The sequence below is a fragment of the Panthera uncia genome (genome assembly GCF_023721935.1).
Source record: "Panthera uncia isolate 11264 chromosome C1 unlocalized genomic scaffold, Puncia_PCG_1.0 HiC_scaffold_3, whole genome shotgun sequence".
NCBI classification, from domain to species: Eukaryota; Metazoa; Chordata; class Mammalia; order Carnivora; family Felidae; genus Panthera; species Panthera uncia.
The window spans coordinates 65715611-65742306 of record NW_026057584.1 but is presented as its reverse complement, the minus strand read 5'-3'; the positions used below and the strand labels follow the sequence as shown (position 1 = coordinate 65742306).

Sequence of the window (26696 nt, the reverse complement as noted above, 5' to 3'; positions counted from 1 at the left end):
GATGGGCATTTTACTGTTGTTATATATACTTGTATGTACTTAAATATCTATACATATATATCTTAAATCATACAGAAATGAGATGCTCTACAACGTCAAAAATATTAGTATTAATATTTCATTGTGTACACTGTGCATATTAAAAATTTAAATGACCTCTATTAAAGACTCTCAACAAAGCAACAATATCAAAGAAAAATACACTGTCCTGAGATTTAGCATTTCCACAGAGAAGCTGGAAAAGTCAAATATTAGTCCATTAATTCCCACATCATCCCTAAAACCCAGATGATTTCTTCATCCAGCTGTATATTTGAAGGACAGTCTTCAGTGCATTTTTCATATTTACTAATTATTAACTTGTTCTTATCAATTGTGAAATCCAGTGTTAGTCAAATTTTTCACCAAGGTAGAGGGGAAGGTCGAGGAATATAGCTCTAGTATACTCTGAATTCTGCTTTAAAGTATGTCAAACATGGACTTTGTATTGATGATTAGATATAAGGTAACAAAAGAAATAGAACATCTCATCATATATTGGACCAACATAAAATTTTTGCAATACAAATAAGTTAGAAACAAACAAAGTCTGCAAAATTGCATTTATAATTCCCAAGTTAAAAGTCAAAGTTGTAAATCAAATGAGTAATTTCCATTGTTAAATTCATTTTGCTGAAATGGGCATAGAGTCTCTAGTGTTCTTTTGACATTAATTTTTAATGATGAATGATAACATTTAACAAATATTTAATAAGTGTCTACTTGCGGGAGGAACTGTATAACTATAATGAAAGGGTTAAGAGTTCTGTTTTGAGCCAGGCAGGCTTGGGTTTGAATCGCAGTTACTGGTTTTACGGACTTTTGGCAATTATCTTCACCTCATTAAGCTTTAGCTTCTAATTTGTAAAATGGTCCTTACATCACATGGTTGCTATAAGGACTGAACAAGATAACACATGGAAAATGCTTGGCATGTGCTTGCCTGATAAATGGTAATAATTTTCATAATAGTATTATATAGTTTATAATATTTGTAATTGCTAACACTTGACCTTTTCAACTACCAAAAAATTAGTCTATGCACAACAAGATTAGGGCCTGAAGAATGAAATAGTGACTATAATAGTCCTAGTACCTGCCCTCATGGGTTCAATCAGATGGAAGATACAGAGAAGCAAACAACTGTCACACACGGTAATTGGATTCGTGTAGAGGATCTTGAGAGCGCCACCTAATTCAGTCTAAGAAGGTTACAATAGAAGGAAATAACACTTGGGACAGAAGGATGAGTTGGATGGGGGTGGGGCAGGTGAAGAGGCGGGGGTAAGAGAGTATTCTAGACAGAGAGAACAGGCATAAGGATCAGAACCTGATAGAGCATGGGGAGTTTTAGGAAACAAAAGAGCAGTGTACTTGGATGGGAGGGGAGGAGGGTACTACTGTGTGAGGCTGGAAAGGTCACTAACATTTTTTGCAGGGATTCATAGGCCATGTTAAGTAGTATAGACTGTAAGCAAGGGGCAGCTTCTGAAAGTTTAGAAAGAGGGGAGACCTTTGACCAGGTTTACCTCCTAGAAGGATGACTTATTATGTGGATACTAGATGAGTGAGGAGGAATATTCGTGGGGGTTGCAGCAGTTAAAGCTGAGAGATGATGGAGGTCTGACATTGTACAGAGCTGGTGGGGATGTGTAGTAGACAAAGAAACATAGAGTTGGCACCACCTGGTAAACCCTTCGATGTAAGCAAGAGGGAGTTTGTGTATCCACTGGCTGGAATAGTTGCCGTCTCATAAAGATCATGGCCCTGGGAAACTATAGCTCAGGATAAGGAAATAGTCAAGAGCTGAAAGGATATCCTCAACCAATGTCCAGATGGGACTCTCCAAAGTGTTTCCTGAGCATCTGTCAGATAATTATATGAGATTCTGAGTATATTCTTTTCTCCTCCTTCTCTCCTTCCTGCCACCTCCCCAGAGAGGAGAAGCTGCATCCAAAAGCAAACTGCTTCCTTAATTTGACTTAGGAAGAAGAGTCTTGCTTGATTTATTCTATCTGTATACTTTCAGAATATATAACTGATAAAAATGCATGTATTCATGAAAAGCATAATTAACTTATAAAATGCCAATTAACACTGATGCAGCACCTCATTTGTGCCAGGTTCTGTGCTTGTTACTAGAAGTACAAAGATATATACGACCACAGTTATTCTCAAGCTGCTCACAAGATTAGTAAGTAGGACAGACAGATACACAACAGAGAAATAGAGTATAATACACACATTTCATGTTATGCAGCTAGCAATTATATTTGGGGGGAATTGAGAGGGTTTTCCAGAATTAAGAGTTGCCTGATATAGTGAGCAACAAAGCAACAACATGTCTTTATTGAGTCGATACATGGACAAAGTCATAAATCTCAATTCAAAGATCATTTTGTTTTGTTAGATTTTGCAGAGAGTGGCAAGAAGAAGATAATTTCTAGCAAGAAATTATAGAGTCAAAAGACATAAACTTCATGGAACGATGTGACTAGGACTGGGCTGAGTCCTGGGGAATTGGACAGAAGAAATGAATCTCATCAAGATGGTGCAATTGCCTACTATATATTCAAGACTGCCTTTTCCCCGTCCATGGCAATGTGTTTCAGATGGTAATTCTAGTAATACAGATGAAATAATAGGATGGGAAGCCAGAGGTCATAATTGGAGATGGATTTAGAAGATAAAATCCACAGGATTTGGCAGTAAATTTGATGAGGGGTTTCAAATTAGAGAAGTTGAGAATGAATCTAGATTTCTCATAAGCAATTTGAGAGCTTATATGATTGGGAGGAAAGTAGCATGGATTTTTTGGAAGCCAGGGAATGACAGAGCTTAAAGAATAAGGAAATATTGGGGCACCTGGGTGGCTCAGTCGGTAAGCGTCTGACTTCAGCTCAGGTCATGATCTCATGGTTCGTGAGCTCGAGACCCGCATCGGGCTCTGTGCTGACAGCTCAGAGCCTGGAGCCTGCTTCAGATTCTGTGTCTCCCTCTCTCTCTGCTCCTCCCCCACTCACACTCTGTCTCTCTCTCAAAAATAAATAAACATTAAAAAAAATTAAAAAAAAAAGAATTAGGAAATACTGCAGACAAACAGGTGAGATAGGGTCACTGAACTTGGCAATTAACAGAACATCAATGGTTTCTGACAGAGAGAAAGTTAGGGAAAAAAACAGAAAGGGGATTTTGAAGGTGACTAAGTAGTGGAAAATGGGAAAATGGTGAGTATAATCTAATCTATTTTTCAAGAAGATTGGCAATGAATTTAAGGAAAAAAACTTAAGAGATGAGATCAAAGGGACACTTAAAATTTACATGATTTTATTTTATTTAAGAGCAGGAATCTTGTCCATTTATCTAAGTTTGTGGTAAGGTCTTCTAAAGGAGAAACTGTAATACAGGATGGAGGCAACAGTTGCTACATCAGAGACCATGAGGATTTGTGAAGAGACTGTACAGAAAGAAAAGTTGGTGGCATACGCATCTATCTTGCAGAGATTCCTAATATCCCCAGATATTTTGTGTGATGCTTTCCTATGAGAAACATTATGTTATCATGGTGTTCATGAATTTGGATACTTGTAACAATCTTGGTACCTATCCCTTTTGATTCAAGATTAACCAGAGACTTCCTATTTCCTTATTTAACATTTTTACTGGACACCTTCTATAGGCTAGGCACTATGCTAAATGTGGGCTATACTTTGGTAAATGAAACGGATTAATCCCTGCTCTCAGGTACATTTAAAAAAGGATCATTTGCCATGAAAGGTGTTCACTGTAGACTTTTCTGTGTTAGTACAAATTTAATCTGCTGAGCAGTATATGCTGAGGTTGGAAATTGTCACATGTTCTTTAACCCAAGTACCGTAAAGGTAAAAGTATTAAATGAACGAATATCAGCAAAGCTGCAAATAAGTTTTATTTTAACACAGATAGTATAAACGAGAGGGCAAATGGAAGTCTAGAAGTAAATATTCATTACCCATTTACTCATTCATTTAATAAACATTTTGTATATGCTATGGCCTTAAGGTGACTAAGACCTGGTTAGTGTTTCTCCTATTCTCAAAGATTTCATAATCTAATGGTGCAATCATAAAAGTGCTTCCTAATGATTTTAAGCCTTAAACTCAGGAGCATGTCTTCCTAAAATACAACGTGAAGTAACCATAGCCTAAGAGAATAAGTGCCCTGTAATTAGAATTAGAGTTCCACAGGTCAGTGTGAGATGCAGCAGCAGATTGGTCTAACATGCAGGCCATTCCAGAAGAAAGAGGATCCTCCAGGACTGAGGGAGAGGACTCAGGCACTTGTGGCTGTGCCATTAACCTATGCCCAGTGAAGAGGTTTGGTAGCTAAGACCAACTCTATAATGGACATCTATTCTTAGTTCTTTAATAAACAATACCATTCACTTTAAAGAAATGCCAAAGAAATTATTTTTTTTCAGGCACTGTTAAGGAGATTTAGTATAATGGTTAAGAACATGGACTGTGTTGCCAGCTGCCTGGATTCTAGCCTGGGATCAGTCCTTACTATTTGTGTGACATTGGCAAGCTACTTAAACTCTTTGCATTCAATTTCCTTATCTGTAAGATTAGACTAATAATACCTATTTCCTGGTATGAAGCATTGGGGGAGACAACACATTGTAAAACCCTACAAACAGTGTTTTCCGACGGTGAGCACTCAACATATGATATCTGTTATTAACATGACCTGAATTACAAAGATCCAAATGTCATTTTTACTCATTCTGGGGCTCACTCATTGCAAAAACAAGTGTACTTTTTCCCTAACTAGCTTAGAATACATTGTTTTTATTCCAAAAAGTAGAAGTTTAATAACTCAATTCATTTAAAAAGTATTTATGAGAGAATTATGGTATAATTGTGCCTTGGCACCTTATGTTTTTGAGCACTTTTAACTTCAGAATAGCCTTTAGATCCTCATAATATTCCTATAAGTGCTATTGGACAGTTGTCCTCCTTTTACAAATTAGGAAATGGGACAATACAGGGTTAGTGATTTGCCCACAGTAGACGTAAGGCCACCAGACTTTTAGTCTAGTATTTAAACAAATCAACCAAAACTCAAAAAGTTCCTGAGCACACACTTGTGCCCAACATTGCAGTAGGTGCCTCAGAAGACTAAAATTATATAAAATACAATCCATAACCAAAGAATCTTACTTTCTAATTGGAGAGATATCATCTTATATTGTCTTTTGCACAGTCTCAGCAGTTTTGCCCAGTTTTTAAAGCTCTTTGAAATCTGTCCAAGCCACCACCTTTATTATTAGTTTTCAGTGGAAACCCATATTTCTAGCTGATCCATTATTCTTACTACTGCATGAGTCAAGAAACATTATGAGGTTTTAATTTTTTTAATGTTTTATTTATTTTTGAGAGAGAGACAGAGTATAAGTGGGGGAGGAGAAGAGAGAGAGAGGGAGACACAGAATCTGAAGCAGGATCCAGGCTCTAAGCTGTCAGCACAGAGCCTGATGCAGGGCTCGAACTCGTGAATCGCGAGATCATGACATAGCAGAAGTTGGACAGTTAACTGCGCCACCCAGGTGCCTCGAAACATTATAAGGGTTTAAAAACAATTCTTTAGGTTATTTGAATGTACTTTGTAGGTTGAAGTCTGCTGGGATTTACAGAATGATGAATGTGACCCATGCTATGCCTTTTCTGCATTTGGGAACAAACATGGGACAAGTATAGACAGCCCATAGATTTGTCCTGGAATGGGTGGGGGTCAGTTGTGTATAAGTGTGCATCTTAAGGGGGAGGCAAAGCAAATACAGGCCTCCATTTTACATGTCCCTTAATATGGAGTCTGTTTTCGTTTTCCTGGAAATTGAGGCAGGCAGTAGCCTCATCTCCTGTGATTTTATATTCCAGAAATACTAAACTATTATTGTTTCCAAACACATCCTGTTGGTTCATGTCTCTAGGTTTCTGTATATTTATTTTTTCTGGCTGGAATGCTCTTTAGAAAAAAGGTTTCTTACATTTTTTAAGGAGTCTACCATATCAAGAATTTAATGAGAAATGTAAAAATTAAACAGATAATACAAAATCTATCACTTTCCCCAGATAAACACGTAAAGAAATTTATTACTGAGGGCAGAAGGCAAACAATACAAAAGGACTAACAGTGGAGTATGTTACTAGTACTTCTTACAAGAAAATACTGGGAACAGTTGGGAATGTTACTGGTAATAGTAATAATGACAATTTATTGAATACTTACAATTTGCCAGGCATTATGTTAACTGCTTCACATTTATAGCCTCATTTAATAGTCCACAGAAAGTAGGAAGTAGGTGATATTATCCTCATTTTTGAGATAAGAAAATTGAGGATTAGATAGTCAGGTAAGGTCACATGGTATGTGGCTAAAATGGAATTATACAACACAGTGTCTGGCTCTAGAGCATAATCAATTACCAACACCTTTATAATTGTGGGCCTCACATGTCTACAGACAAGTGCTTAGAAAATGGTAATAAACAATGGGCATTTGTAATTTTAACTCATGCCATTAATAGAATTTCAATAATGATCCATTGTAGATAAGGCTCATTATTGAAATTAAGGAAGGGAAACATTAACATATTCAAATGGAACAGGTAACAGAGACCATGGCCAGTAACATTTTGAGTCAATGAGGTATTTCCCAACATGGAAATTCATATTTAAAGGTTGAAAGTCATCTTTCTAAAATCCAAATATATATACAGTTGACCCTTGAACAATGCAGGGGTTAAGGGGGCTGATCTCCTGTGCAGTTGAAAATCTGCATATAACTTTTGGCTCCTCCAAAACTTAACCATTAATAGCCTACTGTGACCAGAAGCCTTACTGATAACATAAACAGTTGATTAACACATATTTTGTATATATATTATATACTGTATTCTTATAATAAGGCTAGAGAAAAGAAAATGTTATTAGATAATCATAAGGAGGAGAAAATACATTTATAGTACTGTACTGTATTTATAAAAAAAAAATCAGTGTGCAAATGGGCCCATGCAGTTCAAACCATGTGGTTCGAGGGTCAACTATATATGTGTGTACATATGTATATATGTATTTGCATATATGTATATATGATAATTACCATATAATATTATAATTACTATGCACATATGCACAGCTACGGCTCCTTTGTATCCTCTATTACTAGTACACTCCCTGGCACATGGTAACTGGTGAGTAAGTGAAGGTAGGTAAAAGAACAAAGACTAAAACAGAAAGAACCAAAAGGATAAGGTTACTTTAATACAGTATAAACTGCATTCCTAATTTAGAGTAAAGAAACTTCATCTTTTGAGGCATCTGCTATCAGTTTAATTCCACTAAAAGAACATCTTCTAAGTTGTGCCTTCCTTTGAAGAGAATACAGCATAAGACTAAGGAAGCAATGAAGAAAAATAATTTTAATTGAGTTTATTTATGACCAAGAAGAAAAAAACAAATGGTGAAGGCAAGTGCCAGGAACTTTGTGACAATGTGGTAATTTATAAAAGAATATTTACAGAAAGCCAGTTGAAAAATGAATGAAATAAACTGAAATGTAACAGATGATGAACAGAAGGTTCAGTATTTAATATAAATATTCAGCTGGATGAGATACAACTGTGTTTCAATAGCAATTCTTGTGAAAAGGATGAGGGAAAATTACTTTCCTAGAAGCCCAATATAAATTGACAAGGCAAATGTCCGATAAAGATAAAAGCGACAGGATCTAATACAGCATTAGATTGAATCAAGAGAAAAATGGCGTCTGGATCATGGGAAATAAAACTGTATTTTCAGGTGTGCTTTCATCAGAACAAGTGTGATAATGAGAATCCTTCAAAATGGTTCCATTAAAAAGAGTTGGAAAGAGATGGAAAAGTTTAATCTGAGTGCCTGCTTTGTGCCAAACATGTTCAAACATGTCACAAATATAAAAGGAGAGACAAGAATGCATGTAAGTAGTTATAACAAAATCTTACAATACTTTGTAATATGTGTAAGCCTAGAACATGAGTTGTTCATTGCATAAACTCTGTGCCTTCTGTCTCTGGAAACCAAAAAAAGAAGCCATCCATTCTACCTGGGGTCCAGCAGTTTTCATGCCCACTGCTTTCATTAAACATTTTTTTAATGTTTATTTATTCATTTATTGTTTTAATTTTCTTCTTTATATATTTGTCATTCTCAAATTCTTTACAATGGAAATGAATTGTTTTTATAATAAAAAAGAATGCAATCCAAGTAATTTAAAAAGGCTCTTAAAGACTAATTCCCAAATTATCCAAAACCCCATGTAGCAGCCTGAGCCTTATTCCCTTTCTGAATGAAGCTTGATTATATCACTGTATTCAAAAGTCCAGGGTCCCCCAAAGGCTGGGCCAAACCAGGCACTAATGAATTTGCTATTTTCTAAAAATACAGCGAAATGAAGACAGACTCTAGTAGTGAGCATTATATGTTAAATACTCTGATCATCAATAATACAATTAATTCAATTAAAAGGATACTTAATAACATAAGAATAAATGGGGTTTAAACTAAGTCCCTCTCTGTCTAAGGTTCATTCAGGTCTCAGCTTAACAATTATTTACATTTAGTTTAAACTAATTTACTGTTATCATTTTTATTAATGTCATCAATTTCTCTGATTCACTTTCACACATTCAAGGGGAATCAACGACACTAATTTTCCAACCTATAATTTGTTCGTTTTTTTCTTTTCTTTTTTTTTTTTAATATGAAATTTATTGTCAAATTGGTTTCCATACAACACCCAGTGCTCATCCCGAAAGGTGCCCTCCTCAATACCCATCACCTACCCTGCCCTCCCTCCTACCCCCCATCAACTGATTTCAAAGAGCTAAAACAGTTTAAGAATTCTGAACTTTAGGCACTACAGCCATGGACCTAATGCTTGCACTTTGATTAGAAAAGCAGTGCATTTAAGTTCAGTATAGGCTGCAAAAGCTTAATTTATCAGATTTCCTAAAACACTCAATGTGCAATGGTATCATCTATTCTGTTTAATTACAGTTAAAAAAATTACTGGTACAATAAACTGTTTTATCAGTTCCTACTGGATCATGACTTAAATTTGAGAAATACTGTATTAAATTATCTCTAAAGTTTCTACTACCCTTACATTTAAATTTTCAATTAATGCAACGATAATCCAAGATATAAAATGACACAGAGTATGCAGAAATAGAACTGCCTCCAGTGGTTCAGTGGATAGTCACTTTTTTATAAAAAGATCAGTTTTTCTGTGAACTAGCTCTGAACAATACAAACAAAAACAGTATAAATAATGTAAAATTTTTCCAGCAAAATTATTTGTTATGGATGGTCTTTATAATAAAAGTTTCATTTTTTCCTAAAGTTTCTTTCTTTTTTTTTTTTTAACGTTTATTTATTTATTTATTTTTGAGACAGAGGGAGACAGAGCATGAACGGGGGAGGGTCAGAGAGAGGGAGACACAGAATCTGAAACAGTTTCCAGGCTCTGAGCTGTCAGCACAGAGCCCGACACGGGGCTCGAACTCACGGACCACGAGATCATGACCTGAGCCGAAGTCGGCCACTTAACCGACTGAGCCACCCAGCCGCCCCTTAAAGTTTCTTTCTTAATTCAGCAGATAGCATGTAATAGCTATTAGTCTTCATTAAATATTAAATGTAAACCTAAAGTTTCAAGCCAAAAAAAATCAGACTAGAAAAAATACTGCCAAATTTAACAGTACCTTAGAACCAATTTTACAAAAATAAAGGCCATTAAAAGAAATCAGCTTCCATTGGTTCTTTAGCAAAAGCCAAATATTTAATGAAACTGAGATACTACTCAAATTAAAATCCTGAAAAGAACTACACAATGTTTTACAAAAATGAGCTATCATTTTTTTTTCCTGAATCCATTTCCATGGACATGTGAGATGAAATGAGGATCTACCTACCATTCTATCTCTGCACTCTTTCTCTCCTCATCTCATTACACAAGTATGATTTACCCAAGGCAATAATATACAAGTATATATTTACATACAGGCAATAATACATGCATGTACATATAAATTTATACCTACCCACACATATAAAATCTTACCTCTTTGCTTTCTTCCAGATCTGATTCACTACTGAAGTCCTCTGTGTTTAAATTTTCAAAGTCAGACTCTCCTACAGCAATTGGTACAGTCACGGTAAGACTGGGATTGTTTATGAATGACATGTAATCACTTTCATCAATAATGTATTTTTCAACACTGCTGCCGGTTCCTATTCCACTTGTGGTTCCATTCACATCTTTAATATAGTCAAGATCTTTTCCAATTTCTGTTGTATGATTGGACATACAACTGTCTTTCTTATTGTTTAGATCATCAAGTGGTTTAATTTCATCTAAAATCTTTTGTTTTCTGACAAAGGATTGTTGAATAAATTCATATATTTTTCTCTTCACATAAGCTATTCCTTTGTGCATCCTGTCCACAGCTATTTGGAGGTTGTTCATTTCATTATCATCATCTGTGGCTGCAAGATTGTCTGCACTAAATGAGCTCAGAAGCAAGGCCAGAAAGAGGTTCAGGACCTTAAAAATAACACAAACATGATTATAATTTCACCCCAATGTAAAGAGCAGATTGAGATCACTTATTCCTCTATGTGTAGAGGAAACTGTAAGTTCTAACAGCTAGATTAGAAAGAAGCACCATTAGAAGTTGGGTAATCTGAATTTGTTATCTGGCTCAGTAGCTACTGCACTCTACATCCTTGGGCAAAGACATGATTTCTATTGGTCTCACATTCTCCCACATATAGAACAAAGATGATGAATGAGTTAACCTAAGGTTTAGCTATGTTTAAACTTGTATGATTATAAGAAAACAGATTGATATATGTACTATGCACAAGTTCTAACCTTAAAAATCATTAGTGTTTGCAATTATACACTGAAATACATTCTATAGTTTCCCTAATGATAAACAGAGATATTGAGTTGGATATTAATTAAAAAAATAATCATTATGATCCAGAATGAGAATAAGTATCATAACACAGGTATTGACACTTATTTTCTTAACCCATTATTTCTCATGCTCCACTATTGATTAATTAGAAGAACCATTTATAAATAATTTCCAATACTTCCATAAGACTGATACTTTATATATATATATATACTTTATCTATCTATCTATGCATCTATCTATCTATCTATATATATATCTTTCGGAATATATTAAAATTTTCTATACCTTAAAAAGTAATTAACGTTTCAAACTTAAAGAGAGAGAAGAATTGATCAGTTATTCCATTTGAGTAATCTCAGGCATCATTAGCCAATCCTTATTTTGACCTAGCACCACTAGAGAATTGATTAACCTAGGTTGGCTAATGCATCTGCCATATGACATAGAGTGATTGAACGGTATATGCCACAAAGGGGCAAGGAAATGGTAAAATCACTATGAACACTTAAAGACTCCACTCTTTAGTCCTATACTGGCAAGTAACATTAGGCTTTCTTTAAAAATTTTTTTCAGATTTCTCCCTCTTCTCTGAATTTGAAAAATGTTCCCAATATATCCTTCTAGGCATGTCTTCAATATGATACTCTATTAAAATTCATATAACAAATGTGATGAAATGATTGACAAAGTGGATTTGAATATAAACACTATAGGGTCACTGCTATATTACTGTGTTGTGAAAGTGAGACATATCTATCTATATCTATATCTATATCTATATCTATATCTATATCTATACATCTATATTTATCTCCAAGGCAAGAGACTTTACAAATTATTAATCATAGTTTTTGCTTGGGCAAAATGGTCACTATCCTATTATGCTCTTAATCTATTTCTGAAATATATATCTTAAATGGGTACATACCACCAGGTTTCCAATAACCATAACCATCATGAAGACAGTAAGGCACATGGCTTGACCAGCAACCTCCATACAGTCCCACATGGTTTCTATCCACTCTCCACAGAGCACGCGGAACACTATTAGGAAGGAGTGGAAAAAGTCATTCATGTGCCAGCGTGGAAGCTGACAGTTGGTGGAGATCTTGCAGACACAATCTTTGTAGCTTTTACCAAAGAGCTGCATGCCAACAACAGCAAAAATGAAGACGATGATGGCCAACACCAAGGTGAGGTTACCCAGAGCCCCCACTGAGTTGCCAATGATCTTTATTAGCATATTTAATGTTGGCCAAGATTTTGCCAACTTGAAAACTCGGAGCTGGAAAATAAAAAAAAAATTATATAATTATTATTATGATCTTTAAAAGCATTGCATATACTGAGGTTTACCAAGAAATGATGATTAATATAGAATCTCTTACATCTGCCCTGCCCTTGAAACTTCTCAGGCTCATTGTTAATTTTTGGACCTTCTAGGAAGAATTTAGTTCTTCCATATTTTAACCATGTAGATCATCTTCCCTAAGAGTCAATTTCTGAAGATTACTTGGGGCCAACTGTCCATAATTTGTTTTGTGAATGTGGTTCTAAGGCATACCAGTCCCAACACTAATATTAACATCTGATTCACAATCTGTTGAAAAGATATTCATTTTGCCAATCAAATGCAAAGCAACATCATACTGAGGTCCTGCTATAGGTGGAGAAAAATGTTTATTATTCATTAATGCTCCTTTAGGGTACTGACCTAGCTGTGCCTGCATTTAAAAATTTGGAGTATTTCCCATACCTATAATTCTTCCCCTGATTTGCAGGGACATATATGTAAACCAATGAGCATGTTAAGTAATCCTACAGATTTTTTTCCCTCTCATTTAGAGAAGAAGCATATTATCCAGAGGTAGAATTAGGAATCTTCTGCATGCCCAACTGTGTCTGATCACCATTTACCACTACAAAGGGCTGTTTGTATTTTCTTTTGTTTTTTTTTAATTTTTTTTTTTAACGTTTATTTATTTTTGAGACAGGGAGAGACAGAGCATGAACGGGGGAGGGGCAGAGAGAGAGGGAGACACAGAATCGGAAACAGGCTCCAGGCTCTGAGCCATCAGCCCAGAGCCTGACGCGGGGCTCGAACTCACAGACTGTGAGATCGTGACCTGAGCCGAAGTCGGACGCTTAACCGACTGAGCCACCCAGGCGCCCCATGGGCTATTTGTATTTTCAAGTGACTATTAAAATGTGATATATTTCATTACAAGTATTTTCTTAGATCCAGAAATATATTAACTGTAGTCATCTCTAGAAATGATAGTCACAATTGCAACTGAGTAATATATTAAACTTTACATGACTGTACTTTTTTTTTTTAAATAAAGGTTTTTCTAAACACACGGAGATGATTTTTTTTTCCATTTAGGGATAGTTTTGATGATGCAAATGTACACAAAGATTTAAAATGTTAATAGTTGTGTAGTAAAACCTATGACAGTACTATATATGAGCTCTGAGTGTTGGACAGGTTTAGTTTTTGTTACTGTTTTCTTTATTTTTTACCAGTCGGAATGAACGGAGAACTGATAATCCTTCCACATTGGCAAGGCCGAGTTCTACCAGGCTAAGTGTCACAATAAAACCATCAAAGATATTCCAGCCTTCTTGGAAATAATAGTAAGGATCCATGGCAATAATTTTCAGAAACATTTCTGCTGTAAAGATCCCAGTGAAAACCTAAGATCAAAACAAAGTTACTCTAATTCCATCAGATAATGATAAAGTAGAATGACATAGTATTTGATCGCAGAACAAAATGTTAATGCTACTTTCCCCATAATGATTCTATTACGAGCTCACATTTGTGTAGTAATGTATAGCTGATAAAAAGGCTCTTATATACTTTATTTCATTTTATCGTTACAGAAATTTATTGTTAGCCATGGATGTGGCTAATGCAGGCAATATAAATATCACTTTACCGGTGCGGAAACAGGTCTTTACATGGGTGCAATGGTTTCTCAGATATCACACAACTAGAAAATGCCAAAAATTGGACTGGAATGCAAATTTATTTTGAACTAGTATTCCTTCTGTCCCATCAAACTGTCTGTCCCTCCAGACTTTATACAACACAGGTACTGACAAGATCTTGCCCATGATCACTTTTAATTGTCTATAAGCATATTCCCCTTCCCTCAAATCAGATCATTATTATACATGTACATTTATTACTATAATACATGTGTTATATTATCAATTTGTTATGCACGTGAAAAAAATAAATTTACTTCCATAATATAAAAAGCAGACCTTTAAAAATATAAATATTACAACTCAGGATGCTTTACATGTCTTGCTTTTTACCATCAAAAATCTTATACCTCAAAACAAATGTTACGAAAAACACATACATTACTTTAAAGTCTGTTTTCTTTCAGCAAATAAAAGCTAATATTCCTAAATTGAGTCAACTGACAAACACTTTAATAATTCATGTTTTTTAAGCACAGAGGAGAAAGAATTAAGTGGCAACCTTTACCAAAAATGGCCTTGCTAATCATATAATACACAAAATATACTAGAGGTTTTCAATATTTGATGGTTTTGATATAGAATGGATGGATAAAACAATACATGTCCTACCTAGCTGCTGGAGGTGGAAAAGCTAAAGACATTTTTGAGATGTTAAATTTTTGCTTATAATGATGGTGATGACTAAGCAAAATGAAAAGATCTACTTTTTTTGTTTTTAGTCTTCTACAGCTAGAGAAACTGTGATAATGTCTTTTCAAGAGGTGTGCCCTTAAATTGCTTCTGTATCTTGAAAAATTATAAATATCAATATTGACTTTCCAAGTAGTACTATAGGCCTATATATTGCTCTCTTTCTTAGCTTTTGCTTTGACATTCAGGGCTATTTATTGTTGGCAAAAGTTAAGGTATAGCCAGCTAGCTATAATTCCAATCTTTTGGGAGCCAGGAGGTAGGAAGGTGGTGAAAAGACTGTGTTAAGCTATAAATGGAAACAGTTTCTCAAACAGAAAATTTGAAGATTGAACACATTTACCTTCCAATATGCTTACCAAGTTTCCTACTGTAAGCACATTATTGAAATGTTCCGTCATTGGATAATGCTCCATGGCCATGAAAAGAGTATTTAAGACAATACAGATGGTGATGGCCAGGTCAACAAATGGGTCCATCACGACCAGGTTGACAATATGTTTCACCTTTAACCAATATGGTGAACAGTCCCAGATTAAGAATATGTTGGAAAATTTATACCAACAGGGTGGGCATTTCTGTCTGGATTCTTCAAGTTCTAGATTAAAAAAAAAAAAAGAACCACCAAAAGATATATTTAATAGAGACATATATTTATTTCAGATCCACAAGTCTTCTTTTTCAGTAATCAACACATTTTCATTTAGTACAGAGTCAGCCTCATTTGTATCTAAAAATACTATCGCATTTATTCTTTAGACCCCTGAAGATATTTTTTCAGACATACACATAGGGCAGAGGGAGCAAAGAATAGTTTTTTTCTTGTATGTATTGACAACATGGCTCAATGATTGGCCTGAAGTGAATGGTCTTTTAAATGAAGTTTTTCCATAGGAAAATGAGTTGCAGAAATGTAGATACTGTGTGTAATCCTATGTTAATGTCTGGCTAAGCTGTCATCCTAAGTCTATAAGAGACAGGGTAGGGTTTGATATGAGCCAAGAATCATCTTTTAAATTTGTTTTTGTTCTGTGAAATGACCTGCTCCTCTCCTCCAATCTTGAGAGTATTTTGGATGGTGTTGAAGTCCTAAGCCTAATGGAACAAAAGAGAGGGTCACTGTGACTAATAAGATTAGGAACCTCTAACAAATGCTTTATTCCACATTTTCAAAGAATTAGCACACTGGAAAACATTCTTTAGATTTCCAATATCATTGCATTTAAGTAACGTTTTTAAAGTTCCTAGAATATATGAGCAGGTGTAACAAATAATAAATCTTAAATAATACCTATTATATTCTCTTTCTAACGTACTGTTTCCAATTTACAAATAGAGATATTTGTTTCAAGTGAGAAAATATAAGTTTACTGAAAATAATTGAACGATAATGGGATGGGTAACAAACCTTCTACTGTATTTGTTAAAATGCTGGCTATACTCATTGCTCTTTGCCTTTGGGAAGGATCTTCTAGAAAGTCCATGGAAACATGGAAAGAACTTGACCTCTTCCTCATCTCAGTTTCGGTGGTTGTTCCCTATAAAGAAAATTCTAATGTATTAAATGATTAACTGGAGCAATATGATAAGCAAATAACCAGATGTGACACAATGAATTTCATGAAACACATGCATCATGCACTTTCATATTTAGTTGGTGATGGCAGATATTGCTGACTTATTGTATCATTAACCTGGAATATCCAAACTGTCAACCATTCAGTCATACAGCAAAAACTGAGTTTTTTAACCCTCTAATTTCATAATTTTATGAGATATGATGCAATTTTGATATAGTTAATAAATCTATTGAGAGCCATATTTAACAGTTAGCACTAGTTCTGAACTACTAGTAAAAAACTAATAACTTGAAAAGTCATATAAATGATCAGGCATTTTATGTTGAGAAGGTAGCCATTTATTCTTAAAGAAATACAAACGATTACAACACATGTAGCTGCCATCTCATTATCTGTACACAAGACATAGATGGTCATTGACAACACAAACTGTATGTTAAAAAAGTCACACATGCTGCATGGACAACAGTTTCATCCAGGGTACCAAAGCAATAAGTCATCTAACTCTGACTTAGTCATGCCTCATCATGCTGATATATTTCCAAGTGGTTTCACAGTCTAATAAGAGGCAGCATGTGTTTAGAAATTCCTCATCCTGTATACATTCACAAAAACATAACATACGTTTGTACACAGACAATTCTTTTATCTGTCTGTATTAACAATTTATTTGTGTCTCATCATTTAGATTCATTTTGAGAAGACTTATATCAGCATTTATTTTTTAGAGAGACAAATGTGAATAGTAGAAACTTCAAGATAAGAATGAAGCTATCTATTGAGGCACAGTGTTCTTGAAAATCTTCTAAAATAAGGCAGAGCTATATTGAAGAATCTGTTGGAAAGATTTATTATACACCCTTTATACTTAAACATAGGAATCATTCATTTACTTTTATACGAAAGCTTTAGAGGATGGCCTGCTATCTAATCTCAGCATGGGTATATAGCAAATCCTCCAACTGGAGGCAGTAATTTATGATTGTGTCTAATTTATTCTTAGCAAATTTAATAATTAAATGCATTCAGTGTTATGCAAGAGTGTTGAGGCCTTAAGTTTTAGTTGGTTAGTCTATTAAAGGTATTACAAGATGCAGGTGCATTCGCAGCTTGACCAACCAGGAATCATTCTCAAAGGTTCCATTCTGTAGAAACACTGGCTGGTGCAGCAATAATGGGCCAGCCATGCCTGAACTATTTAAAACTTCCTTACATTGTCATCAGTAGCTGGCTTATCTATTATCACCTCTGGCAGAAGCTGTCCAACAGGCGATGTAGGAACTGAAGGTCCACCAACCAAGGAAACCACACCATTGCAATCCACAGTGCTGTGCATCTTCCCATTCACTGGAAACACTGCCAGCATCCGGGAAGACCTACTGGTCTGACTCAGGTTACTGTTGCGCCGCTCTCCATGTCGTCGGGGCACAAACAAGGAGTCTCTCCGGCTCTCATTATCCTCAAAGGTGCTGTGCTCATCATCAGCAAAGTCATTCTCTGATCCCACATCCTTTGCTCGCCCTCTAAAGCTGAAAAGGCTTGTTCTGCTATTTCGCCTTGGGGAAAATAGGGAGCCACGGATGCTCAACAAAGACTAGAAGTTTGAAACCAAAAAAAGTACAAGCATATTAATATAGACATTTGAAATGTGCTTTTATTTTGTAAAATTAAGTTGAGGGAGATTCAGTATTCATAACAGGATGTGATTTGTTCCTTTTCATTAACATTCTCATTAACATATTCATTTATTTAACATTGCTCAAATTAAATTGGTTTATAAGAAATTTCTAGACCTTGAGATTATGAATGGGGAGAAGGATCACAATTTAAAGACACTGAGGAAAACTCAAACCCTGAACCAACATTTTCAAGTTCAAAAGCAAACATCCTTAGCACATTACTTTGGACACCATAAACATTCAATAAACATTGGCAGCGTGACCTTCACAAGGCCACATTTGGTCTTATTGCTCTTTCCTTCAAGGAATTCCAACATTTTTCACAAATTGTTTTAGCGCATCTATCTAAAATCACTTTAAATTAATTATTACCCCTATTTCATCTATAAAGCACAGACTTCTGAAATTCAGAGTCATGTGCTTTTTGATAAAGCATATCACAACTGAAGTTTTCAGAAGCACGAATGCTGGTTTATAAAGAAGTTAGGGGGAAAAGGCAACATAAAATAACCAAAAAAAGTACTGATCAGCTAGCCCTACATCCAAATTTTTTTGTTTTGTTTTTTTTTTCATTAAAAAGGTCAAGGAACAGAAAGATTAAATGTCATTAGTTTCAACAGGTATCAGCAGATAGTATCAGGATGAGAATCCAGTCTTCTGAATTTCAACCCAGTGTTATCCCAACTACACAAAGCTGCAGACTTACATATATGTGGAGTAAAATTTTCTCATAGCTATGTAAAGAAAGGGTAGATTTAAATATAAGAAACATGGCAGTCAATTCAGTTGATGACAATTCATAAATCTGGTTTAATTCTCCCCCTCTTCAGTGTTCTGATTTTCAGTCATGCATCAATGAAGTCAGCAGTGCCGTACCTGGTGTGGGGAGGAGTACCTCTTTTCATATGTCAATCGATTCCCTTCGATGGAGAAGCGAAACCCTTTCCTTCTGATGCTGTCTTCAGACTCAGATTTATGGAATTCATCCTCATCTTTCTCTTCCCCACCAGACTGCTCTTTCTGTTTTCTTTTCTTTCTCCGATTTCTTCTTTCCTTAGCACTCTTGGAACTCAACTTGGAGGCTTCAGATGAGCTGTCAGAGAGCCCACCTGCGGCGCTAGGTTCTCTGGAATGCTCTGAGGCAGTTACAGCTGCTGCCTGCTACAGTAAGGAGAAATGATTTTAGTATGGCATTAGAGAAGACTTTATCTTCTTAAGCTCAAGTGTTTGCATAACATTTAAAAAACACATTTAACCTGCTGAAGCTGATCTTCTGTAGAAGCAGCTCTGTCTGCAAGTAATAAATGGGACTTTTCCCCGTTTCTATCTAACGAAGGCTTTCAGGGTTAACGTGGTTTTATCTCTGTTAACATTTATTATGTTTATATTATGCTGTACAGGCCACATATTCAAAAGGACCAATCAGGCATCAATAAGAACATAAACTCATATTACTTTTTGGGATTTGAATTACTCTAAAAATTGGTATTTAATTAGCACTGTCTTCTCTGAAAAAGAAACTGTGGCATGGAAGAAAAGTTATTGACTTACCTGAGCTCATTACCAAAGGGAGTAGGAATGAGATAAAGAGCTGAGGTCCTCTCCCCAGTTATTGAAGTTGTGTTATCAAAATATCATCAATGAAGGTGATAAAATCCCTTTCTTGCCCTCCCCCCCATAATCTTCTAACCAGAACACTGGAGAAAGGACAGTCAACATTTTCCACTAAACAAGACAAGACATTTAGTTCTCCAAATACCAACCCCAGCTTCTTTCACTCAGCACTGGTTCTTGCTGGATACGTGGGCATGGAATGAAAACAATGCTTTTGATCATAGCTTATACTGGCGCTCAGTCAGTACGTTTTGATATTACCTTTGTTCCCAGAGTGCCCTCAATACAAGGACTCTTGCAAATAAATTAATATTTCCCAAACAGCTTCATTCTAAAGTAAAATCAATGAGCTTGTATGCTAAATGAAAAGCATGAGAGAATATAGAAATGATAGCACAGGCATTTCATTGTACAATGAGTATCAACACCTCTCTATAAGAACAAGAAATCCTTAGATCACCTGGTCTCCATAAAATTGGTGACTCTCATATGCCTACTGAATGTTGCTTTGTCATAGAACATTATATTATTTCATCACTTCCTCGTTTATTATATAAGGCAATTAAGCCACATTAAAAACAATATATTTTTGGTTAAAGAAAAGACTAGATTATCTTTTAAGAGCCAGATGAACATCTTTATATATAATAACCAACACATCTTTTTTCTAAGAAAAGATGATTTCTTAGGATTTTCTCCTATACCCTTTCAGTGTTTTTTCCTCGAGCAGACTCAGAATCACATTTTCCCTTTTATTACAAAAATCTTAAAACATTAAAATAGCATGAGAGGGTTCCACTGTGGTCAATATTGCAGACATCTTAGGAAAAAAATGAAACTAAATGATCTATAGATGATCAAAATGTAGAAATTATTACTAATCTGCCATCATTACCAGTTTCTCTTAAGTGGAGTCAGTTATCTGTCTCTCACTTTCTCTCCAGTGTTTTTGCAACAACCAAAACAATAAAAAAGAATTGTACCATGAGACAGGACATATTTGATTTTGATGAATTTACCTGAGCTGCCTCCTGTTGCTTTTTAAGCTGCTCAAGCATCTGCTGAAATTCGGCCTCTTTCTGTTCTGCCTCTTCCAAGGTGGCCTGATTCTGTTCCTCATAGGCCATGGCCACCACAGCCAGGATCAAATTTATCAGATAGAATGAGCCCAAGAAAATGACCAGCACAAAAAATATCATGTATGTTTTTCCAGCAGCACGTAATGTCTGAAAATAAAAACATTAGAATTATTTTTTCAGTATTATTTCACTAACTAGTGGCTTTAACTTTTAACTTACTTGTGTGTCATGTAGGACCCTTGACAAAAATAATAATTATGATGGTCACACCCCCTTCTGCCTCCTTGACTGTTTCTTTAACCTCATCCTTTTCCTTCTCCTCTAACTCATGCATTTACATTCAGATCTCCTGGAGGGAATTCTTGGATGCACCAGGAATAAAATGGAATCAAACGAAATACCATAGAGATTCCATCAAAGAGCTGAGCCTGTGATAAAAGTCAAGGAAGACATCAAAGTTATCTTCCTATATCTGCTTATCGATTTTCATCACCTGCCACCTGAGGAATAATATTTGAGTGGGCAGATGGAGCTGAGGGGAAGGTGTGCCTTCTGTTTGAGAGGACCTGTGTCTGGAAATGGTGGAAAATAAGTTTTGAGCCAAAGGGAAACGAGAGGGAATTGCTATCCTGTCATCACTATGCTTAATATGTGTTACAATCAATAGGATAAAGAAATTCAAATCTCCCAATTTCAAGTTCTGTTCCTTCTGCTATATTATGTTGTGATTTGGAAGTCAGCACTAAGGTGCTTTTCTTATGTGTTTCTACTTAAATGCAGTATGTATCTCTTCAGGTTCTCACCAGTTGATAAAGATTTTCCCAGAAGTCCTGAGTCATCAGTCGAAACAGAGACAAAAAAGCCCAGCTGAAGGTATCAAAGCTTGTGTAGCCATAATTAGGATTTCTACCAGCTTTCACACACATATATCCTTCTGGACATTGGCTATAAATGGGACAAAAGAAAGTATACGAAGTTCTGTTGTCTTTTTATTCTGATAGCATGCTATACTTATAACATTGTCTAGCCAGGAAAATTGGCTGTTTCAAGGGATAGAAGTTATCACAAGAGATAGAGCATGATAAATAATACACATTTCCCAACTTCTGACAACATAATTTTACTAGCCACTTGATGTCATCATTAAAATATGTTGGTAATTAGCATTTTAACATATTCTAGTTCATTTTCTCTACTGGGTAGCCTCTAGAGTCATCTTCTAGTTCACATATACTCATCTAAGGGACACAGCATTAAAGCAAAAGCATTATTCCTTGTTTTATGAAACATAAAAACTTGCCTAACCTTTAAATAATCCCTCACCTTAGAGGTAGCCTGAATGATAGCAAATAAGTATTAATAAAGTATACACACATACACAAACATACACAGATTATTGGCTTACCCTGCATCAGAGCTGTTTCCACATAGTAGGGCATCCAAAAGACCCTCCAGAAAATAATGATACCCTGTTTAGGAAAGAGTAAGTCATATGATGAGTATTTGCATTGCACTGCAAAATGAAAGCAAGATGAGGCCCCAAATTTTAGGATTCATAGAATGATTTAAATAAAATATATTATATAATTCCCTGAAAGACTTTGGGATTTGCCATTTCATTTCTCCCTCAAAATACTAGATATTATAGTAAGGGGATTGATTACTTAAGAGAAGAAAGCATTTGTTCTTTATGAGTATAAAATTAGTGATAATTTAGGTGCTAACCTAAAAATTTAAAAAGCATCAAATGTTTTTTTCTATTACCCTCGTGAAAAATAAAAATTTCATTCTGTAAAAATAGATAGGCATGACAGAGATTCCTTTGTTTTTCAAAATAGCCACATATTTGAAAACAAAGGGATTATATATTTTCTCTCTACTATGTTTTTAAACACTATTTATAAATGTTTAACAGTTGATTATGATTTGCATTCTATCAACTTCCAGATATATTCTGCTTACAGTAAAGTTGCATAAATCAGGTCAGCTACTAAAAGAAATGAAACAAAAAATAATGTTAAATAGTAAAGCTAAAATAATTACTAGAGGTGAATACTATAGTATTTCAAAGCTTTCTTTTGCTGGAAAATTCTTTAGATTCTTTTAATATCCAGTTGAAGTGTCACTTCTGTGAATTATTCCTTGATATTCTCTATTTCCTGCCCACTAAAGATTGGCAAAATTAAGAACTCCTCTCACTGTGTTACCAGTAATATGTAGCTACTTATATTATTATTAAACTCATTGTCCTATATTGTAATTATTTGTTTACAAAAATTATTACTCCTTGAAAGAAAGTCTAATCATTGATTATTTCCATATTACTATTGTTGGGACTCAGGAGTCTATCAATAAATTTTACTGAATAAATAAGGACAGGGAAGACAAAAAGAGAAATGTAAGGAATTAAATCATCATTTGAAAAATGTATTTGAATATAGTTGACAATGTTACATTAGTTTCAGGTGTACAACATAGTGATTCCATAAGTGTATACACTATGCTGTGTTCACAAGTGTAGCTACCTTCTGTCCTGATATATTGTTATTATGATATCATTGACTGTATTCCTTATGTGGTGACTTTTATTTCTGTGACTTATTCATTCCATAATTGGAAGCCTATATCTCCCACTCCCCTTCACCCATTTTGCCCAACCTGCCACTCCTACCCTTCTAGCAACCATCAGTTTATTCTCTGTATTTATGCTTTTTTGTTTATTTATTGATTTGTCATTGTTTTTGTTTTTGTTGTTTTTTTTAGATTTCACTTATGTGTGAAATCAGATGATATTTGTTTTCTTCAGTCTGATTTATTTCACTTAGCATAATACCCTCTAATTGCACTATTGAGTACATACTCAAAGAAAGTGAAAACACTAATTTGAAAAGATATATGCACCCCTATGCTTATTGAAGCATTATTTATAGTAGCCAAGATATGGAAGCAGCCCAAGTGTCCATCAACAGATGAATGGATAAGGAAGATGTATTGTGTGTATACACACACACACGCACACACACACAATGGAAATATTACACAGTTATAAAAAAGGATGAGATCGTGGCATTTAAATAATCATTGTTTTAAGAAAAAAATTTTTGGATATTGTAAAAAGAAATATTGCCTAGATGTTAAATTTTCAGAGAAATTTGTTCTATGCATGGTTCTATAAGGGATATAAAACCATATAATGGGAAATACTTTCATTTCCAATGTCTTACTTCTTTGAACATAGAGAAGAAAATTTAGACAGAATTCCTTCATTTTTAATTAAAATTAAATTAAGTGAAAAATATGATAGTTGGATGAATTTTTGATATCAGGTATTTATAAATGAAGTTTTAACCATTAAAGTCAATGATCTAGAAGCTTAATCTGAAGAAAATACAACTTTCAGTCATAATATTTATCTTTAATTTTAATAAATTTAATTTTCTATTACTTTCAAAGACAAACATTTTATTTGTATTTGCAATTAATTAATTAATTTATTTATATAAAAATATTTAATATAATTTATTGTCAAGTTAGCTAACATATAGTGTATATATACAGTGTGCTCTTGGTTTTGGGAGTAGAAGCCCGTGATTCATCATTTACATACAACACCCAGGGCTCAACCCAACAAGTGCCCTCCTCAATGCCCATCACCCATTTTCCCCTCTCCCCTGTCCGCCCATCAACCCTCAGTTTGTTGTCTGTATTTAAGAGTCTCTTATGGTTTGCCTCCCTCTCTATTTGAAACTATTTTCCCCCTTCCCTTCTCCCATGTATTTGTATTTGCATTTGATTTAAAACAATCTATTCAACAAATGGATTATCGTTAGGCAAAATGGTAAGTATGGATTTTTAGAGCTGAAAATAAATCTGATATTTATGATTTCTTTTACTTTGACTCTAAGAGAAATGGAGTCCAAGTACATATTCACTAGAGAATAAACCTTAAATGACATCTTCATAGTCAGTTCCTTGATCTTAGCCAAGAGAAAAAAATAACAGATTTCAGGGAGTTGATGACAGCAGTAGACTTATTGGCATCATATGAGTGAATAAAGAACAATTTTATGTATTGCTTTGACACACAAATTCTTAACCTAGAGGTTTCCAACATGTGCAAATTACTTGCTGGCATATCACTAATGTCATGAAAGAGTTAATCTGTATGAATCAAGGTATTTTATATATCTACAATTATAAAAGATACTGATTTGTTTTTAAAATTATGCTGTCATTACTTTAAGAATTATCCAACTACCAGTAATTTTTTATGACTAAGTCTACTTGTTCCACACAACCAATCACTAAGGTTTTCTTTCTTTGATTTTTTTGTTAAGTATTACTCATCTCCTTCAAATAATAAAGATAAACACCCATCTAAAGTCTAAGTTTCATATATTTAATATTTTTCTTTAAAAAGGACATTCCTTTTTCCTGTGAATCATGTTCTATCTCTGCTCTTGTAACATTGCTACTGGCAAATACTAAAACCAAATAACAGAGAAACTTTTACTTACTTTCTTTGCAGCTGAATTCTTTAGTCTCCCATATAATGATATAACAGAAAATGGCACTTGGAGTCAAAATTAGAATAGTTATCAATAAAATAATTAAAGGTATGTGCAAACCAATGGTCAGGTGATTACGAGATCACAACCTGTTATGCAATCATTTTAAGAAAATCTTTCATGCCTTGGTGGAAGGCAGGTCAACAATGAAAAAATAAATCTACATAACAATAATTCTTACTTGAATCTTGAATATACGATTTCCAGTCAAACTCAGTGTGAGTTTCATTGACAAGTGTGCCATTGTAATTCATGGTTACATTCTTCTCTATAGTGTGTTCCTCCAGGGAAGCATTGGTGGGAGGCCATTGCACACATTTATTCCGCAGGTTGCCCATGAACAGCTGCAGCCCAATCAGTGCAAACACGCTCAGACAGAACACAGTCAGGATCATGACATCGGAGAGCTTCTTCACTGACTGGATCAGGGCCCCCACGATGGTCTTCAGGCCTTAAAGAAAGAAGGCTATGACTATGAAGACTTAGGACATTGGAAATAACAAAAGGCCCACACAGTTTTCTTGAAAACATAGATTCCATGCATAAATTTGAAAATAATTGCAATGCCAGTGGAAGAACAACACTTCCTGGGAGGCTGAAGTGCTAAGGAAATGAACTCCAGAAACATAAAGATCCAAACAACGAAATGAAGATCATCTTCCATTATGTCGAGAGAGAATAATGGGAGGTTTATGGTCTTCATGAAGGGTCTTGTATTTCTCCATTTTGCTAATGAAACTCACCCCATACTTTCATTAGGGTTAGTTATCCATTTTAAAACAAGTTACCTGAATACATATTTTACAATGCCTATTTATAAGTAGGAAAAGGTTTGCTATAACTCGGGAGGAGGTTTAGGATATAATTGGACTTGAAGATAATAAATCTTCCGTACAGACTCATGCTATTCTTCATTATCTTATTTCCTTGCCTTTTAAAGCATTATTAGGATTTACATTGTACATACAACATCATCAATACCTACAATGAACAAGAAATTACAAATTGGTACATTCAGTTGGGACCAAATCCCTGGTACAACTGACAATGGAGAGAAAAATACATTTCATCTCTAAAGGCAAATCACACATGGACTATACACTGCATTATCTCATGCTAAACTCCTACGCTGATAAAAAGTGAAAAATCATAAAAACTTATGTCCAAATAATAAGAATCATTTCCTATAAGACACTTGATTTTGATAATGATTTTGATTATTTTATTATGACTCCTGAATTTCTGTAATGTTGACTGTCAAGCAAAGAAGATGTTGCTGAAAAGACATGATGGATCGGCCCCGGGTGTTTAACCTAGCTCTCACCTGGAATGACTGAAATTGTTTTCAGGGCTCGGAGAACTCTGAATGTTCTCAACGCTGAGACATTGCCCAGGTCCACGAACTCTGTCACGTATCTGTAATAGGGAGTTCACACACAGAC

At 34.8% G+C, this 26696-nt stretch overlaps 1 protein-coding gene across 1 annotated transcript in view; it reads right to left on the bottom strand.

The window, feature by feature from the left end:
• The window catches only part of LOC125911566 (sodium channel protein type 1 subunit alpha), a 128204-nt gene that overhangs the window by 37889 nt on the left and 63619 nt on the right, over nt 1-26696 (bottom strand). The window contains exons 6-17 of the mRNA XM_049615552.1: nt 26579-26670; nt 25436-25705; nt 22092-22155; nt 21490-21631; nt 20627-20833; nt 18870-19154; nt 17561-17908; nt 16143-16272; nt 15094-15332; nt 13571-13744; nt 11976-12332; nt 10183-10665 (exon numbers count right to left, since the gene is read on the bottom strand). Of these exons, the coding sequence (XP_049471509.1) occupies nt 10183-10665; nt 11976-12332; nt 13571-13744; nt 15094-15332; nt 16143-16272; nt 17561-17908; nt 18870-19154; nt 20627-20833; nt 21490-21631; nt 22092-22155; nt 25436-25705; nt 26579-26670 (2791 nt within the window). The remainder of the gene's footprint in view (nt 1-10182; nt 10666-11975; nt 12333-13570; nt 13745-15093; nt 15333-16142; nt 16273-17560; nt 17909-18869; nt 19155-20626; nt 20834-21489; nt 21632-22091; nt 22156-25435; nt 25706-26578; nt 26671-26696) is intronic.